Source organism: Oncorhynchus masou, chromosome 32 (genome assembly GCF_036934945.1).
Source record: "Oncorhynchus masou masou isolate Uvic2021 chromosome 32, UVic_Omas_1.1, whole genome shotgun sequence".
In the NCBI taxonomy this organism is placed as follows: Eukaryota; Metazoa; Chordata; class Actinopteri; order Salmoniformes; family Salmonidae; genus Oncorhynchus; species Oncorhynchus masou.
In genome coordinates, this window is record NC_088243.1 from 36,144,089 (window position 1) to 36,157,220 (window position 13,132).

The 13,132-nt window shown below is 42.0% G+C and overlaps 1 protein-coding gene across 1 annotated transcript in view; it reads left to right on the forward strand.

The window, feature by feature from the left end:
* LOC135526022 (transcription regulator protein BACH2-like) overlaps positions 1-13,132 on the forward strand; it is a 45,953-nt gene that overhangs the window by 13,483 nt on the left and 19,338 nt on the right. Inside the window, exon 2 of the mRNA XM_064954042.1 lies at positions 11,617-11,898. Within this exon, the coding sequence (XP_064810114.1) occupies positions 11,629-11,898 (270 nt within the window). The 5' untranslated portion in view covers positions 11,617-11,628. The remainder of the gene's footprint in view (positions 1-11,616; positions 11,899-13,132) is intronic.

Genomic DNA, 13,132 nt, shown 5'->3' on the forward strand with positions numbered 1-13,132 from the left:
CCAGAGTCTCCCGTCTGTCCTGAGCTGCCAGAGTCTCCCGTCTGTCCTGAGCGGCCAGAGCCGCCAGTCTGTCCTGAGCCGCCAGTCTGTTCTGAGCCGCCAGTCTGTCCTGAGCCGCCAGAGCCGCCAGTCTGTCCTGAGCCGCCAGAGCCGCCAGTCTGTCCTGAGCCGCCTAGTATGGTTCTCAATCAGAGGCAGCTGTCAATTGTTGTCCCTGATTGAGAATCATACTTAGGTAGCCTGGGTTTCACTTTTGGATTGTGGGTGTTTGTTTTCCGTGTGAGTGTTTGGTCCACACGGTACTGTTTCGGTTTTCGTTCGTTCACTTGATTGTTTTGTATTTCAGTGTTCAGTTCATTTCATTAAATATGTCATCATGAACACTTACCACGCTGCGCTTTGGTCCGATCCTTCCACCTTTGAATGCCGTTACACCATATACCACGGGTATGACAAAACATTCATTCAAAACATTCAAAACAACAAACATTCATTGGATGTGAGATTGTGCCCTATGGGGTGGATATTACACCTGTCCTTTTACATGATAATGCTTCCACATTCATTTCCATGCTTGTGGCTGAAAGAAGACATAGTTTGGTCTTTGATGTGAGGGGATTAGTGTTTGTGAGCCTCGACGGTTCTGGGACAGATTATATAGTACAGTAGGAGGTAAATAAACAACCGCTTGGTCATACTCGTAGGAAGTGACGCACCACCTTGCTTTTACTCTCCAATACGAAAACAAGCATAGGGGCGGCAGGGTAGCCTAGTGGTTAGAGCGTTGGACTAGTAACCGAAAGGTTGTAAGTTTGAATCCCCTAGCTGACAAGGTACAAATCTGTCATTCTGCCCCTGAACAGGCAGTTAACCCACTGTTCCTAGGCCGTCATTGAAAACTGACTTGCCTAGTAAAATTAAAATAAATCATCCTTCTACAACATGACTGAAATAGAAATTTCAAGTATTATTTTTAATCCTTTACTTGGAATGTTCACTGCAACACTGCAACAGACCCCATTGTCTTTTTTTAGTTTCTTTTGTCAGGTTAGAACTCTCACAAGCCCCTGCAGTACTGTCATACACATCCGATATGACAGATAATCCAATTTGAGAGGCCCAATAGAGATTGCCGTTACACATGCCTCTCTATGAATGTCTGACATATCTTAGGCAGCTGTGAATGTATTACAGATAATGATGAAGAAATGGCTGCTGTGTCACGTTAATTGGCTGCTGTGTCGTGTTAATTGCGATGTGAGAGGGGCACAATCTGCTCATTTTGCGATGGCACGAGACAGTGGTCTTTTGGGCTTGTATTAATATTCCCCATCATGTACCATTAACACTAATGGAGCTGTGGAGGCCCTGAGATCAGCTTCTTTTGGCGTAGTCTAATGACTTTGGTAGAGACAGCGATCATAGGGACCGTACCATATTTTGACGCGTAGGGTAGATGGAGCGAGATGTTGAAGATAGAGTTGTTAGTTTGATTGATGTCGGACATTGTTGGGGAAGTACATTGGTCCACAACCTTTCTTTCTTACTTGTTTATATCACCCATATCTCATTTTGGGTGGATTCCCAGCCTCGAACATTTATCTTGGCACTAGATGCTCTACCATTGAATGACTCTACAGATGTGAGACATCCAATCATTTTTTGGGGGGTAACACCTGAGTTGATCAGAAACCCTAGAGTGTGCAAGATATGGAGACTGAAGCAAAAGACCCCAGGCCATAAATGATGTCAGCCACAGAGCAGAAAGAAGAGGAGAGTGGATGACTTCAATCAGGAAATGGACTGACATACAATAAAATGTCCCCACAGATGGAAAGTCCCTTGCTTGAGTGAGGACAGGTGTAATCTATACACACACCTTGTCACAGAAGCTGCTCTGTTTTTTATTAGGGCCAGTTGTTATCATCACTGTTCCTGTGAGAAGGGAGGATATTCGCTGCTTCTGCTAAAGCTAATGGGGATCCCAATAAACGAATAAACCAAGATGCCACTGAATATCTTTTCTTAATAATATCTCTTCCCAGCTGCATCCTGACATCCAGTATCCAGGCCACAGTGACTCAGTTTCTGGATAAAATTACAGCAATGGATTACGCTCGGATTTCATCAATACATTTTCTCTTTGCAGGGCTAAAGTGTATCTTGAGTTCACATGTGTAACCTGAATGTTCTGTTGACCTCAATGCATGATTTGACACAAATATCTGAGTTAGGATTTGGTCCTTACAGAATACATTTCCAGAATCTGACAGAATATCTGCTGCGCTGTAAATAACAAACTTTCTGAGTAACAATTCAGATCGTGTCATTGTGTACTGTATTATCTTGCTTTTTAAACAGGTAGATTTTCCTTTATGGAAACACTGTAGGTGTGGAACGACCCACACATGTACTTTCGTTTTTCAGCTGCAGAGGATGTTAGTGTTAGCCAGTGAATGAAATATCCCACATGAAAGTGGTTGTCACAATTTTCCTCTCTTTGTGACTCATTTGTCAACAGAGAGGTTTCACACCCTCGTGGTTATCAGTCAATCTCTTTTTACATGCATATGGATTTTGTCCCCATACATCAATATCAGTTATCGTAAATTGCGTATAAGCAAAATGATTAAATACCCAGAGATATTTTGCCACGACTAGACTTCAAGGATACAATTTTGGGATGTATTGATTATTGATTAATGCTGGTTGTTTGAGTGATGGTTTTTTTTTTCATGTATGTTTTAGAGGAAGTGGAAACGGGGGCTGTTGGCCATCTCCATCCTTGTCTGACCTCTCAGAGGTGCCGGAGAGTCAAGTTCCATGTTTTTCATCTTCCTCTGTGAAAGTACCTCAAAACCAGAATGTATTTAACAGAAAGTCACCCTGTGGTCTTGTCGCACACCTTCTCTCACTTCCGTCACAATTTTGGCCATTCATATCCTCCTGACTTTCACTGCTGTGATATTTCGCTAGGTCCTCCCTCACATTGACATTAAGGTATCGTTCCGTGTCATGGCTCCAAACCACATTTCCTCCCCCAGACTATTTCCACTTGATATGAAAACGAATGCTATACTATGGAGGCGTGATAAACTGTGAAAGCATGTCACTGTTGTTCCTGACCTGTACTGTTTTGAGCTTGTTAATCACAGGACGTTGCAGATATGAGTGGACCCCTGATGGCATTTCAATAATTTTTTAGGGGGGAAATTACAAATATTTGGTGTTTGACGTTTTCATATTTGTAAGTTACATTCCCCCACTTCCTCACCCCCTCCCTTTCTCTTTCACTCATCTTTCTCTCCCACACACACACACACCGGCTGTTGTGAGGTCGTCACCCAGCTCTGGGGTGAAACGTGATCAGCCACAGCTCTCCTCGTTTGCCGCCCGCACCAGCTTTCTCGCTCTCCTTCTACTAATCAGGCCTCTGTGTTTGAGGATCCAGCCAGTCGTTAATGGTCGGAGGCGGTATGGCGGGTGCTGAGGCTGCTGCCAAATTACCACCAGGGGGTATCACATGGCAGGGGGTCAGCCTTGATACAGACCCCGAGGAGACATGCAGTTCTTAGGGTTCACACAAAGCCTTTACACTCCTGGATGACTTTGGTCATTTAAGCCACTCTGATGTTTTAGGAACCGTTGAATCTGAGATGTTTTTCATCTTTTCTCTGTTTGAGGAATTTTTCAACTGAAATCCTTGTGTGGTTACTGATACTTTCTGAGAATGGTCTGTTTGTACTGACATGGCTATTGTCAAGCATTAAGCAGCCATGCAGACCCACACACACACACACACACACACACACACACACACACACACACACACACACACACACACACACACACACACACACACACACACACACACACACACACACACACACACACACACACACACACGTGCACGCACACATACACATACGAACACACACATATGTACACACACTCATCCATTCAACAGCCTGTCCATGTTTGACCATGAATGAATGCTGGGCAGCCGTGTTAGTTCTCTACACACACTGACTGACTGCTGGGGGTTATTCCTGGCCAGAGCAACAGTGTACGTTTCTGTCACATGGCCGCTCGGCTAGCTCTAAGCTGTGTGTTACCATTCTAAACTGGGCTGTGGTGGTGACTCACCCTGGGCTGGCTGGGCTCCGACCAACAAAGCGCTGAGCTGTGGGAAGTCATGATTCACTCCTCCTGCTCCCTCTGCTTAGTTCACTTTAGTTTAGTTACCACCACATGCCCAAAATACTCTCCAGGCTACTACGACGTGACCGCGCTCCCCACTGACTGGCTGGCTAGCATGGACAGACTGCTTTTCTCCAGCACCACCATGCATTTCTGCTGTTACCTATGGGGAATATCTGCTCTGGCCCACTGAGAGAAAGGGTTTACTAGGCCTAGTGTGCATTTAACTGGAGTCACTGACCCTGACATGGACTAGAGAGAGACATTACGCAATTGCTCTGTAAAGGTTTCTGAGGTATGCACTGCATGACTCATGGTTGTGGTGGATGATAACTCTTTAGTGAGTGTGTTGTTGTCCTTTCATGGAGTGTCCACCATTACAAAGAAGTTGTTTTTGGGGAGAAAGAATGTGTGCAACCTTAGTCAAATACAGCTGTGGAGTGGAGAACCAGCTGTCTTGGGCTGACTAAGTTTGTGACCCACATTGTGGGTCCATTGTTTGTGCATGACTTTCCCTGAGAAAATGTATGCGTGTGCATGTCTGTGCGCTGAGGTAGCGAGCAAGGTGAAAGTGACTATTGATAGTCAATGGCCAGAGATGGGAGCCAACGTTCAATGTATCATGTCAGCGTCTAGAGGGGAGTAGATTCTAAGTTACACCACTACTACTACTGCACACACACACACACACACACACACACACACACACACACACACACACACACACACACACACACACACACACACACACACACACACACACACACACACACACACACACACACACACACACACACACACACACACACACACACACACACACACACACACAGTCTCCCTCTTTTTCCTTTCTCTCGCTGGTTCTTTCTCTCTATTCTGTAGTTAAATCATGAACTACTCATAATGAAGGATCTCTCCTCTCCGTGATGAATGAATTTCAGATGCCGTGTGCTCTAACCTAGTTCATCTGAAATGAAACAGGCCCTTTATTAAACAGGCTGGCTGTGCACAGGTCAACTCGCCCTTCAGTTGCGTCTCGATTAACCCTTGAATATGCCATTTTCCTGTCTGGAGGGCCAGTGGGGAGCTCGTTTGCAGTAAATCCAATTTCACTTCACAATGCCTGGGTGACTTAGCCGTAAAGAAGATTGAGACTCGCACAAACAGTGTTAGGTATGACCTCAGATGACATACTGTATGTCATGGGTTTCACTGACCTTCTGAAAGTGAGATCTCCTAACCCTGATTCTGGAACAAAGAGGTTTTGTTAAACGCAGATGATGATGATGTGACTGGTGCATTTCCGTCCCAGCAGCCCTCAGGGGAAGGCCCCTGGTAATGAACCCTGTTGCCCAATTCCTTTTGCTTTGGTCTTATGATGTTTCACCTAATGCCCCTTTTGATGACTAATTATAAAAACAAATGTGTTTATATTTTCTTCCCCAATATGTGTTGGAACAAAAGAAGTCTGACATTGTTTTATTGATTTCACACATTGCCGTCGAGCTTGGCTTTGTGTGTTTTGGTCGAGGTCAACCTCACGCAAAACCCACTTTCACCACCTTCCTTTTCTTTTTCTCTCTCACACACACTCCCAACGCACACACATACACGCACACATTGTCGTGAGTTGAAAATAAGACATAATCAGGGCAGGAAGAACACAGGGTGGAGGGAAGTAGGGCATAGCAGTTGTCAGTGGTGTATAGTGTACTGTACATCACCACCAACATCGGCCTTCAAGTGGGAAGCCCTGAATTATTACTGTTTGTTAATTAATATTTCTCTGCCAGCCCAGAGGAAGACTGGGGCCCCACTCTCTGTGCTCTGTGCTAAATAATTCACAGTTAGTTGCTGATAATCCTGCTGGTTTACTTTCGATCACAAGGTTGTTTTCTTCCTCCTTCTCACTCAGGGGGCAGCCTTAGATGTGTTTTGATAGATGCAGATGGATTGAATATAGGCTAGCCTCACTTTAAACTACAAATGCCATGTTATAATATTGCACTAAATTACTCAAAAGTTTATGTGCATTCCCTGTGGAAACTCCAGGTCGAAACAGGGATAATATATAATAAAATTAGTTTTGTTTTGTAAGTTATCCTAGAAAAATAAATGCACTGTAAAAACTGTATTTTTTTTCTTCTTTTGATTTGGTACTATGGGTAGGGTTGCAAAGCCACCGGTAATTTACTAAAATTACTGGAATCTTCACTAATTTTTTGCTAATTAACAGAAAATCTATGGCAATCTATCGTAACTTTGTTAATTTATACTTGAATAACTTTTTAAATATATATTCATATATAGTATTCATTTTTTATATCAGTGTCTATATTGTACACGAGTTTCTAGTAGATAGACCACATGGTTCAAGAGAAAATAGCCTAATTAATGAAAAAAAAAAAACTCTTTCAACTATTGACTTTTTTCACAACTCCCACCATTTTGATGCCAAAACATTGACAAAAAATACATATTGACATAGTAAAATAATAAAAGTGTGTAAAATTTTTTTTAAAGGATATTTCATGCTGAAACCCTCATATTGTGAAATTGTTAGATTACTTGTTAGATATTACTGCATGGTCGGAACTAGAAGCACAAGCATTTCGCTACACTCGCATTAACATCTGCTAACTAATTTGTATGTGACAAATAAAATTAGATTTGATTAAATACCAATGGTATTCACTAAATTTATGGTTCATATTTAGAATAATGTTTAACAGCTTTGTCATTAAATTTGTGATAAAAAAATAACATTATTTAATAATTTAATGTGATAAGGCCACACAGAGGGTCAAAGATAATTACAGACACCTGTGATAATCTGAAGGACCCAAAAGGGCCACTAAATGTCTTGTGATAGATTACATCAGCTGGGCTAGACAATCTGGACCCTCTCTTTCTAAAAGTTTCCGTTGCAATTGTTGCAGCCCCTATTACTCTCTTTTGTATCGTCTGAGATTCTTAAAGATTGGAAAGCTGCCGCGGTCATCCCCCTCTTCAAAGGGGGTGACACTCTAGACCCAAACTGTTACATACCTATATCTATCCTACCCTGCCTATCTAAAGTCTTCGAAAGCCAAGTTAACAAACAGATCACTGACCATTTCGAATCCTACCGTACTTTCTTCACTGTGCAATCTGGTTTCCGAGCTGGTCACGGATGCACCTCAGGTCAACAATGATTGCACCTCAGCCACGCTCAAGGTACTAAATTATATCATAACCTCCAAGAATAAAAAACAGTACTGTGCAGCCATCTTCATCGACCTGGTCAAGGCTTTCGACTCTGTCAATCACCGTATTCTTATCGGCAGACTCAACAGCCTTTCTCAAATGACTGCCTCGCCTGGTTCACCAACTACTTCTCAGATAGAGTTCAGTGTGTCAAATCGGCGGGCCTGTTGTCCGGACCTGTCGGTCTCTATGCGGGTACCATAGGGTTAAATTCTCGGGCCGACTCTTTTCTCTGTATATATCAATGATGTCGCTCTTTCTGCTGTTGATTCCTTGATCCACCTCTACTCAGACGACACCATTATGTGTACATCTGGCCCTTCTTTGAATACTGTGTTAACAAACCTCCAAACAAGCTTCAATGCCATACAACACTCCTTCCGTGGCCTCCAAATGCTCTTAAACGCTTGTAAAACTAAATGCACATGCCGTCCCGACTAGCATCACTACTCTGGACAGTTCTGACTTAGAATATGTGGACAACCTCAAATATCTAGGTGTCTTGTTAGACTGTAAACTCTCCTTCCAGGCTCATATTAAGCATCTCCAATCCAAAATTAAATCAAGAATCGGCGTCCTATTTCATAACAAAGCCTCCTTCTCTCACGCTGCCAAACATACCCTCGTAAAACGGACTATCCTACCAATCCTCGACTTCGGCGATGTCACTGGAATTAATTGCAAAAATCGCTGAAGTTGGAGACTTATATCCCCCTCACTAACTTTAAGCATCAGCTATCTGAGCATCTTACCGATCGCTGCAGCTGTACCCTACATAGCCCATCTGTAAATAGCCCATCCAACTACCTACCTCATCCCCATATTGTTTTTATTTGCCTTTTTGCTCTTTTGCACACCAGTATTTCTACTTGCACATCTCATCCTCACATCTATCACTCCAGTGTTAATTTGCTAAATTGTAATTACTTCGCTACTATGGCCTATTTATTGCCTTACCTCCTTACTCCATTTGCACACACTGTATATAGATTTTTCTAATGTGTTATTGACTGTACTTTTGTTTATCCTATGTGTAACTCTGTGTTGTTGTTTTTTGTCTCACTGCTTTGCTTTATCTTGGCCAGGTCGCAGTTGTACATGAGAACTTGTTCTCAACTGGCCTACCTGGTTAAATAAAGGTGAAATAAAAAAATGCAAAAAAACATAAAATCATTGAAAGTTACCAAAATTCTAGTAGTTTACTGGTAAACATAGAATGTTCGCAGTAATATAACCCTCCCTTTGCAACCCTAACTATGGAAGATGATGTGGATCGATGGGGCATTCCTTTGAGTTGAGCTTCTGAGACTAACCCATTGATATCCGAGTCTCATTCACAACGGCGCCCTGATCACAGTAACCTAAAAATCCAAAATACGATATGAAACAAAACAGCGATCAATACAATGTACAATTTTATAAGAAAAACAATGACATTTCTCAGCTACTAGGACCTCAATCAATACTTTAGTTTGCCCGAGTGGCACCAGAACATCCAATTGTAATGAGTTTTGTAAATTGTTGCAGCAGTGAGGTGCGTTAAAACTAAAAGCGGATTTACTTAATTCGGTGAACACCCGAGGAAGCTCAGGAGTTAACCAAAACTGTGAACGGGTTTGGTAACTAATGTTTTTATACTTCAACAATGAAGTTAGGTAAGTGCCTATCACAGCTGTGCTATCTAGTGCTGAGCTTGTTCATTTGAACAGAAGGCAGAGACAGTGAGACCCAGAGGAGCTGTTCAATATTTAATTGTTAATTGTTGTCACTGATACTGTACAGCTTCATAAAGTCATCTACAAAGGAGACTTAGGGAGACCCTCCCACTGTGCCCTTTGTTAATGTGTTTGTTTATTGCCTTTATAATGTCACACTCACGCACACACATGCACATATACACACACACAGTTCCTCACTGAGTCGTTGCTCATAATAATAGTGTTGTATCACCAGCTGATTCTTTCATTCTGAAAGATGAATTCTCTTCCTCTTTGTTAGTCTGTTGTACTCCAAAATGACAACTGATATTTATCTCTGAGTTGATGTCTGATTTTGCCTACGCAACCTCCGTGTACACTGTAGCCTATTACAATGTAGTCACCTACAGGCACATCAAGGCAAAACAGTCCTACAGCACTTTCTATACCCCGCCAACCTCAATTCACGTCCTGTTTATTTCACCCAACTAGCTCTACCCTCAGTCTGAACCAGTCAAAGCTCAATTATTTCCAATATAATCCCAGAACTGTGACATGCTGAGAGTGGAACGAGAAGGGATGAGAAGGAGGGGTGAGCAGGGGGATATGCTCTCCTCCCCTGGCTCTCGTCAAGCATTAACAGTTGGACTCCAAGAAGCCTGGAGTAATGATTATACAGTTAGCTGCCTGTCTGTCTTGAAGCTGTCTGTCTGGCAGACAAATAGGATGTCGAAATATGTCATCCACACACAACAGACAACATGATGAAACGACTTGCAACGGCTTGTTTACAGAAATAGACTGTTTAGAAACAATATTCATCTGGGGTTATTGGTGAGTTAATGAATTGGACTTTGAAGATCAAGTGTCAAACATAAGAATGATAGCTTGTCTAATTTACAAAGGTATGTCATGTGGTTGCTAGTCTAATTCACAAGGTATTGTAAGGGTATTGACACTGGTTTGAAGTTAGGGCTCATTTCCATAGACATATCGGTGTATTAAAGATAACGAGGGAAGGTTGTGGTTGTCCTGTAGATGCAGCAGAGAGAGATGGAAGGTGTGGAAGATTAGGCCATGGAAAGGGAACAAGCTCTTTGTCTGTGGCTGATTTGTTGTTTTGTCCAAATGTTTTTTCCTCTACATTATTCAAACTGTTAAAAAGAGAAAATTGTTCTGTTCTATTGCTGGCCTGCTTAGCTCACAGAGACTACGAATGAAATAATCTATGGACTAGGGCAATCAATCTGTTCAATCAAGACCAATTAATGGCATCACGCGTATTACTGTAATAGTACTAGTCAACACTGCTCTAGAAAAATACAGTATTTTGACAAGGGGGAAAATATCAATGCCGAAATGTACATACTGTAATAACTAAAATATTATGAGGAGAGGGACACCAAAGGGGCTTATTAACAGTGTTTGCAAGCATCACCGTTTATTTATCGAGCTACAAAGAAAAGGAATATTATGATGCTATTGTGAGCTTTTTCTCCCCTAGTCATAAAGGTAACCTGAGGGCAAATAGTAGACGATTTAGAATTCTGAGAAGATTCCCCCCCTGGAGTCTGTTCCTCTGCAGCAGGCCCCTGGCTCCAGGCTCTGCACATTAAAACACCGTGACTCAGCAGAAAGAAACCCCTCCAAGCATGATGAGTCCACACACACCACACACTCCTGGGCTCAAATAGACAGACTGCAGCCTCAGCTGTCTGTAGGGCTGCAGGAGCTTTAAGTGCTCCAGTGTTGAGATGAGCACAATGAAAAATGCCTCTGCATTGAACCACTTTGAATCAATGTGGAACCATACTGAGTGACGCTACCTTAGACTTCCTGTACATAACGTATTTATTTTCGATGCTTTTATTGTCACGTCATATAATTTCCAATGTGCTTTACATTTTTATTTTTTTATTTTTACAATTAACGCTCAATCATTGTTGTCTGTAGCGTGCTAGAGCCCTTAACTAATGTCATCGTTGTCCTTTCCTAGGTATCAGCACAACAAGATAATGCTGTTTGTGCTGTAGGCTAGTAATCTCAAATCGCCATGACCGTCTGAGCTATGAATGTGGGTCAAGAGAGACTAGTTCAGAGACTACATGTGTATCCTATTAGGAAATGATCACGGGATGTATGTCAGGTTTGTCTTGCAGAGGTGTTGAATCCAGGATTCTCTGTTGAAGCTAGTGGCGAAGAGGTGATAAAAACACATTTGAGGTATGTCATTACTGTGGTATGTCCCCCGTCTATCTGAACACCTGAACAGAATGAAAGTTTGTGCGCTTGTGCGTGCACGTGGGCACGTTTGTACGTGTATGGAGGAGAGAGACAGCGTTTTCTGTTCTCCATATTTGTAGAAGAAAGAAAGAAAAAAAGAAACCTCCGAGAAATGAGGTCCTTTGCATCCTTTGGGTCCATTGACTGTGTATCCAACAAACATCTCTTCTGTGTGTTGTGTTCTCTGCAGGACGTGAGCAGGATGTCTGCGGATGAGGGGGCTCATGCCCACGTCAGGTCCGGGGATGCTCCCATGTACGTGTATGAGTCGACGGTGCACTGTGCCAACGTGCTGCTGAGTCTGGAGGACCAGCGGCGGCAGGACATCCTGTGTGATGTGACGGTGGTGGTGGAGGGGACGGAGATCAGGGCCCACAGGGCCGTCCTGGCAGCCAGCAGCAGATACTTCCTACAGGTGCTGCTGGGACACACACACCCCGAGCAGGAGCCAATCATCAGCCTGTCTGACAAGGTGGGTAATGACCAATCATGTACATGTATATGTATGTCTAACAGCCCTTAGAAAGCGCTAATAACTTGACTTGAAAGACTTTATGCACCCCTGGGCGTGGCCGTTTTATACTGTTACAATGTATTATTACACAGACCTTCCATTACATTCAGATACCTGCAATAGAGTGGTAAAAAGGAAGTGTCAGTCAAAGACAGAGAGAGAGAGCGAGAGAATCTAGACTTATTGAGTACTCAAAATTAATGATCTTTTGTGTCTGTGTGAGTCAGAGAGAGAAAGAGTCAGATAGAGACAGGGAGGCGGCCGAGTAGCTTGCTCAGGTGTCACACTGAAGTATTCCAATAGCTTGTTTACCTAGTGTTGGAAGGATTCCTGAAAACCCTGTTTGAATTTTCAGAATCAGTGATACGTTATCTTTACGCCGCTATATCTAATTGCGGGCGGAACAGCCCCGGCCCACATCCCAGTGGCTTCCATTAGCATATAATGTCCTAGATCTGTCAATTTGATTATCTATTTGACTCTACCTCATATAGTAATCACTATCAACAACTGAACCACTTCACATGTCAAAATCCATCCTCTAATGACTAGAAAGCATGGCTTATTTCAGTTTTGGTTTGCTTAAAAAATATATATCTTTATTCAAGTTTTTACACATTTTGCAAATCATAAATAATTCACCTGAATACAAATCAACTTTCACATCAATACATTTAAGTTCATAATTACATTGCATGGTTTACAGATGTAATAGTAAGCAATATATTTATTTTTTCTTCTTGTTTTTAGTTTAATTTTGGTTTGTAAAATAAGTAAATAGTGTTTGAACAATAAAGTTGTTTTATAGTCTCATAGACATCTTGTCTTCCACATTTTACTGTTCATAATGCATATTATTGTCCACAATATTTGTTAAGTAATGTCAATGCATAATATTCTCCACCATACTTCTTTAGTAAAGTAATCCACGTAAATATCAAAGACACCTTGACTTGGGATTTATACATACATCAAACACGATCATTCTCATCAGATCCGCTATTTCTTTACTTCTGTAGTATTTCACTTAAAGTTTTTCTAAATTCTCTACATCATGACAATTAGGCATAGGACACAGTTAACTTTTGACAAAACAACTCCACTTTACTGTAGCACGCACTGGTCATTGTTTTCAAAGGAAAAAGGGCAAATTAAGTCATACAATTAAAGTGTTGACACAGGTCCATATATG